The following is a 6,777-nucleotide window of genomic DNA, read 5'->3' as shown; positions in this document are numbered from 1 at the left end:
AGCAAAGATTTCGGTGAGTACTTGCAAAGTAAATAAACTTCAGCAGAGAAACCACACATTAACAGGCTCATTCTAATTAGCTATAGGTTAACTAAACTGTAAAAAAACAATAATGGAGACAGACTACAACTGTTTGCCAGTGTTACAGAGACAAATTGCTTCCAAGTTTCCAGTGTACATCTCTGACAGAAGAAACCAAAAATCTCATCATGTAATAAATGCAGCTTCCATTTCTTCCAGGTCTTTCAAACAAGCAACAAAATCTATTCATTCTGTACTCAAATTTACCAGCATTTGAAAACTATTTCAAAATACATTTTATTTCACAGGATACAGATTAAACATTATCTTAGCAAAATAACGCTATTTATTTGGTAGCAAAATTCTGCCATTTGCCCTAATTTGTATGCTATTAAATAAAAGAGTGCAAAATGGAGTCAAATTGTCGAAAGTCTGCTAGGGAGTGCATCCATCACAGAAATACTCATTAACCATGTGCCTACTTACCCATCAATAACATTTTTATACCTTTAATCAGACTCAAGGAATATAGTATACCAAAGCATTTAATTTTAATAAAACAACTCTGTTCTGAATCCTGATTTTTATTCTTATAATGCTGCTGAATTAAATTGCCTTCACAAAACAACCAACCAACCAACCCCCCAAAAACCAAAAACCAAACAAACCCAGACAAAACTCAAACAAAAAAAACACCTCCTGCAAGGTGGGGGTATCACCAAACCTTTCAAAAGTCTCCACAATAAGGGTGTTCTGAGTGCACAGCAGCAGCAGACACCTCAGAGATGGAATCGTGTAGCCACAGGGGCACCCTAGGGTGGTGGTGGCATTTGGGAGGCCCCCCCCACCAAGTTCCCCTGCCATCCTCAGTGGCCACTCGGGTGACCTTGGCCTCAAAGTGCTCCAGGAAAGGCATCAGGAAACAGCGGCTGCTTCAGGCCCACCCAGGTGGGACTCCACAAAGTCGTGACAGTGCCGGGCAAAGTTGTGAGTGGCCACCCATGCCTGGCGCTGGCATCACTCATGCCAGCCTGGCGGGGAGTGTGGGGGGGAGAGCCCTGGGGAGGGGGAGAAAGGGGGACAAAGGATGAGGGGGGATGGCCCGAAAACACCTGAAAATTCATCTCAACCCCACCCAAATTCACCCAAATCCAACCTCGGTCACCATGACCCTCCCCAGAGTTCCCCAGAACCACCAAATCCACCCCAAGACTGCTCAAATCCCACCCAGACCCCCCCACACCGGAGAACCAGCGTGGGGCCTCGACATAGGCAAGCAGGGTGGCATCGCCTTCTGACTTGAGTGGAATCGGGTGCACCCGGAAATAGCTGAACATGTCAAAGATGCTTGGGAATAAGAGGTTCTCCACCCAGCACTGGCTGGCCTCATTCACGGACACCAAGACATGCTGCAGACCCCAGAAAACAGGCCTCAGGGACCCCAGAATTGGGGACAAGGACCCCAAAAATGGGAGATCAGACCCAAAACCTGGGGACTCAACTAAGAATGGGGGTTAAGAGACTAGAAATGGCTCTTAGACACCTCCAAAATTGCACTTTATTGGCCCAAACCTGGGTTTTGAGCCCCCAAATCAGTTCCTGACATCCCAACACTGGCATCGGGACCCCAAAACTGACACCTGGGACCCCAAAAGTTGGGTTTAGGCTCCAAAACCTGGCCTTTAGCTCCCCCAAAACCAGATTTTAACTGCCCAAGCCCCCATGTTTTGAGCCCCCAAGCCTGTGTTCTGCACTGCCAACCCCAGGGGTCCCAGCCCCCTCACCTTGGCCTTGCCGTGGCAGTTGAGAGTCAGCACGTATTGCCCATGCCGGGTCTCGCTGTGCCGCAGCAGGAACAGCCCGTGGTCCCTTGCGCCCCCCGACAGCACCAGCTGGGCTGCACGGAGCCTGGATAGGGTCCCGTGGAACCATGGAAACGCAGCCAGCGGGTGCCAGGGGGGCTCCCCCAGCTCATAGGGGGGCAAAGGGGACCCTCCCCCAGCTCCGGGTCCAAGTCCAGCACCACTGCCTGGAAAAGGAACAGCCCTGGAAGGGTGTCTGGGGGGGGCAGTGGGAGGAAAGCCAGGATAGGGTGGTCCCGTGGCAATTTGGGGGATAACTCGGGGTCCTGGGGAGGAGGAAGTCCCCACCACTCTAAGAAGCCCCAAAACCTCTCCCTAAAGGACCCCCAAACTGGGAAAAATCACCCCCAATCCTCCCAAAACTGAGGTACAGCCTCCAAATGCCCACTGGGCACCCCCAAACCTGGGATAACCCCTGCTCTCCCCAAAACTGGAGTCCAGCCATACAACAGCCCCAAAACTGGGATAAATCCCCGCCAAATGGGGGTGCAGTCCCCCATTTCAGGTCCAGTCCCCCCAAAACTAGGTCAAATGCCAAAATAAGCCCCAAAATCAAGATAACTCCCCCAAAGAGGATGTCCATTTGCCCCGATGCCCCCCCAGTTCAGGGTCCAGCTGCCCCCCGATGTGCTGCATCAGGGGGCTGGTGAAGGGCAGGGCAGCGGGGGTGTGAAGGGTCCTGGGGGCTCCTCATGGGGGCATGGAGGGGCAGTTCTAGGTGGGGATGGAGCGGAGGGGCCGAGCGGATCTGACAGTCCCCGTAAGCACCTGGGGCAACAGGGGAGGGCAGGAGAGGGGCCTGCGGCAGTCTGGGGGCGCTTTGGGGGTTACCTCGAGCCAGGAGCTCCACGTTGTCCCCCTCACACAGCTCTGCATCCAAGAAGGGTTCGGGGTCGTGCCTGGGGTGCACAAAGTGGGGCCTGGAGGGGGTATAAAGGGGAAGTTAGTGGAGGGGAACGGGGGAACACCAGAGGAAAATAAGGAAAAAAGAAAAGGGAAAACTGGGGGGAAGAGGTTAAAATGGATAAAAACCCACAGAAAAATTGAGAAAACCACACAAAAATTAGGAAAAAAAAGGGAGAAGAGGAAAAAAAAGGAGAAAAGAATGGCAATATGGGAATGAAACCAACAGAATTGACAAAAGAAAACAAAAAAATTAAGCAAAAATAGGAACAAAAACTTGGAAAAAACAGGAAAGAGAAGGAAAATAAAGGAAAAATAATTATAGAAAAATGGCAAGAATTGACAGCAAAATGTCAACAAAGAACAATAGAAAAGTGTGAAAGTGGAAAAATGGAGCAAACAATGAAGAAACTTGGTTTAAAATGGAGTAAAATGGGGAAAGGAATTTAAAAAGTGAGGGGGAAAGGAAGAGTGGAGAAAAAGGATGGAAAATGAGAAAAAAAGTGAAAATGGGAAGAAAAACACAGAAAATAGATAATTGGGGCAGAAAATTATAAAACGGGAAAAAAAAGAAGAAATACAAGGAAGAACAGATAAAAATGGGGAAAATAAAGGTAAAACCTGTAAAAGTGAGGGAAAAGTGGGAGAAAAAGGGGGGAAAAGGGGATGGGAGCTGGGGGAGAGGGGAAAAGGGGGTCCCTGAGGACAGGGAGACACCACAAATGTGTGGGGGGCTCACACTGGGGGCTCGGAAAGTCTCTGAGGTCCTCGAGCCACTGCTGCTGCTGCCACGGGTCCAGAGCCTTTGGGAGCAGCTCCTGCCCATATGGGAATGGGAACAGCAGGGTCAGGATTCTCCCACAAACCTCCGGGGGACCTCGAGAGTCCCCAAATTGGGATAAAGCACTAAGACCCCAAACCAGGATACGGCTCCGAAGTTGGGGTCCAGCCTCTCCCAATCCCCTGTGAGGACCCTTAAAACTGGGGTGCAGCCCCCTCAAGCTGTGGCACAGCTGCCCAACTCCCCCAGAAATTGAGCCCAGCCCTAAATAAGCCCCAAAGCCAAGACATAACCACCCAATTCACTCCTAAAATATGGGTGCAGACCCCATTTCCACCTGGATCACAAAGGTGCTGCCTCTGGGATCCGCTGGATGCGGGGCTGCCAGCATTGCACACAAGAGACTCAGCAAGGCCTTCAAGGCCTTTTGGGGGGGGTGGGGGGAGCCACTGGGGACACCCAGCTCCATCCATCCATCCATCCATCCATCCATCCATCCATCCATCCCACTCCCTCTTTTTTCCTTGTTTGCTCCACTTTTCCCTCCTGTTTTTTTCCCACAGTGACTCCCCCAAATCATTTTTTGGTTCCCCCTAATTTGGGCCTCCCCCAAAACCTCAAACCGTCTTTCGGCCCCTCCAGTCCTCTTGGGGAACCCTCAGCCCCCCTCAAGGTGCCACAAAACTTTTTCAGGGCCTGCCCAAACCCTTTACAAGGCCCACCCTGTACCCGTCCCCAGCTCCCTCTGGGTCTCCCTCAAACCCGCTTTTGGCTCTCACAAACTCCTCTGGGCCTCCCCCCAAGGAGTAGAGCAGCCCTGAAACCTTCCCCAACCCACCTCTGGGGGCAGGAACAACTCCAGGGCTGCACTGCTGCTGTCGCGATGGAGCAGGAGGTGACACCTCTTCCCCCCCTACCGCAGTTTCTGGGGTTCTCCAGGCCCCAAGCACCCCCCCCCCCAGATCCTCGGGGGACAGCAGCTGCAGGAACTCTGCACACTGTTTTTGGGAGGGGATTCCCCTGGTGCAGCTGCTCAAGGGGAATCCGGGGATTTGGGTGGTCTCTGGAGCCCCACAAAGAGTTGGAGTTTGGGGGGAATGGGAAGAGCCGGTGGTTGGGCCACGGGGTCGGGGGGCCTGGGTGGTGGGCCCCCCCCCACTGGCACCTCCCTCTTTCAACTGCAGGATGCCCCGAACGCTCTGGACGATGCTCTGGAAGAACTTTTTGCGGAACTTCAACTTGGGAAGGGGGGGTGGGGGGGAGTCAGGGGTGTTTTGGAGGTCTTCCTCTCCCTCCCCATCCTCCTGCAAGGCGGGGGGAGCACCACCAAACCCTCTGAAACTCCCCCCAAAAGGGGGTTCCAAATCTGAAGCAGCAGTGGACAACTCAGAGCCAGAGTAGTATTGCAACTGAGGCGCTGAGTTGAGGGCGGGGGGGCAGCCTTTTGGGTCCTCCCCCACAATTTGCCCCCCCGTTCTCAGCGGCCCATCGGGTAACTTTGGCCTCAAGGTGCACCAGGAAATTCCTGGTGAAGCATTGCTGGGATTACTTGTGCCAGGCTGGTGCGGGGAGCTGGTGGCGCAGCCCGAATCCAGGCCCCCCTCCCTGGAGCGGCGTGCGCAGGATGGCAGAGTCTCCAAGGGGCCGCTCATGCTGGGGGGAGGGTGCTGGCGAGGGGGAGAAGGGGGTGCAAAGGGTGAGTGGGGGCCCGGAATCGCCTCAAAATACATCCTAATTTCCCCTTCAATTCACCCGAAGTCCAACTTTGATGACCCCGACTCTCCCCATAGCCCCCCAGAACCACCAAATCCCACCCTGACCCTCCCAGGATGCCAAATCCCCTCTGGGTCGCCCCAGGAAGCCCCCTCCGGCCTCTTAACCCTCTCCCAAAGCACTCCCATCCCCTCAGATCCCCAAATCTGCCGCCAGGACCCTTCGTATCTCATTCTGACACCACCAAACCATCATAAACTCCCCCAAACCCAACCATGACCCCCCTCAATCATGCCCCCCCTGGGCCCTCAGAGCCCCCCAGGACCCCTCAAATCCCACTCGGACCCCCTCAAGCCCCCCTAAGCCTATAAACCCCCAATACATTCCATGTACATTTAATAATACAGTGTGAAGTGAGAAAGCAGATCTCAAAGTCTTCTAAATTTAAGCCGAGCTACTGAAGACAGTTTACAGTTTCTCTGAAGCGCGAGCACAGTGGTGCAGTCAGATTCCGAACAAATCCGTGTTCAGTTGCCAGGCCAGCAGCGGGCACGCCGAGCCCGCCGCGGCACCGGGAGCGCCGCCTGCCCCACCCAAGATGGAGGAGGGGGTGAGCGACAGCAACGCGAGGCCGCACCACGGCCGGCGGCATCGTGCGCATGCGCCCTTGGGCAGGCACGCGGACGGCGCGGCGGGCTCCTCGCGCCTCAGGAAGGGCGGCCTCCGGTGCTCGGCTGCCTGAGCCCCGCCCCGCGCGTTCAGCGCGGCTGCCTGCGGCGTGTGCCGCTGCGGGGGCGCGGGCGGTGGGGTCAGCGGCGCCCCCGCCGAGGAGCCCCCCGGGAAATCCGAGGCACGTCAGCCTTCACGGCAGGTTGCAGCTTTAAACACTCAGGGTTCAGATGCCCCCCCTTGAAATCCTCATCCCTCCTATTATATAGGACAAGTGTTCCAACTCTTGATCCTCACAAACTCCTCTGGGATTTTAAATAGTTGGGAAATATTAAAACTGAGCAATATGCAATAACAGTTATGATACTCAGGTCATTTCTTCTGGAGGGTGGAGGTGGCTTTTCCATCTAAGGATGTTGCTGTGGAGGAGAGTTGGCCAACGGGCTCCATGTGGGACTGGAGGATCCAGGCATGGGACAATGCTTGGGAGCCTGGCAGACGCTCTATTTATGCCACATAGATACTTTTCAGTAGTAGGAAGTGGGGCAGTTTCAACCCCAGGGGAGCTTGAGCCTCTTGCTGCTGCATCCAGAGCTAATGGCTACTTCAGGGAGGCTTTGCCAGTAGCTGGGGAAGGGATGAGCAAGGCGCATGCCAGGAGGAGACAGCAGCCATCCTTCCTGAGGGCTGTCCAGCAGCAGCAGTGCCCCACTCCTGCTCCATTTCTGATCATCAAAATGAATAATTCAAAAGAGATAAGGGTGCATTGAAAGCCTTTCACAGGCTTTATTTATAAATCATGCACCCCCACGCTAAATGAACTTAATT

General features: G+C 54.1%; 1 protein-coding gene across 4 annotated transcripts; it reads right to left on the bottom strand.

Moving 5' to 3' along the window:
• Window positions 1–589: 589 nt before the first annotated feature.
• On the bottom strand, window positions 590–6,480 carry LOC121660858 (SH2B adapter protein 1-like). 4 transcript variants are annotated; one of them, XM_042020418.1, is made up of 7 exons: window positions 5,753–5,947; window positions 5,117–5,234; window positions 3,526–3,604; window positions 2,715–2,803; window positions 1,806–2,050; window positions 1,265–1,430; window positions 949–1,079 (listed from the first exon to the last, which is right to left on the bottom strand). In XM_042020418.1, the coding sequence occupies exons 1-7, from the start codon at window positions 5,939–5,941 to the stop codon at window positions 1,039–1,041; spliced, it is 927 nt and encodes a 308-aa protein (XP_041876352.1). In that variant the 5' UTR covers window positions 5,942–5,947; the 3' UTR covers window positions 949–1,038. The 4 variants fall into 4 exon arrangements, with proteins under 4 accessions (XP_041876353.1, XP_041876352.1, XP_041876351.1 ...); XM_042020419.1 differs by lacking the exon at window positions 1,265–1,430 and having other exon boundaries at window positions 590–1,079; XM_042020417.1 differs by lacking the exons at window positions 949–1,079; window positions 1,265–1,430; window positions 1,806–2,050; window positions 2,715–2,803 and having other exon boundaries at window positions 3,526–5,234; window positions 5,674–6,480.
• Between the last annotated feature and the right edge of the window lie 297 nt (window positions 6,481–6,777).

This window comes from Corvus kubaryi, unplaced genomic scaffold (genome assembly GCF_017639235.1).
Source record: "Corvus kubaryi isolate FWS band 111438036 unplaced genomic scaffold, C.kubaryi_AGA036_p1.0 36975, whole genome shotgun sequence".
Lineage (NCBI taxonomy): Eukaryota > Metazoa > Chordata > Aves > Passeriformes > Corvidae > Corvus > Corvus kubaryi.
This window is presented reverse-complemented; position numbering and strand designations above follow the sequence as displayed.

Coding starts and splice junctions, on each gene's coding strand:
- LOC121660858 (XM_042020416.1), bottom strand. CDS start 5,941: ATGCGCACGATGCCGCCGGCCGTGGTGCGGCCTCGCGTTGCTGTCGCT. Junction 5,235..5,752: donor GCTCGCGCTTCAGAGAAACT/GTAAACTGTCTT, acceptor CCCCCTCGCCAG/CACCCTCCCCCCAGCATGAG.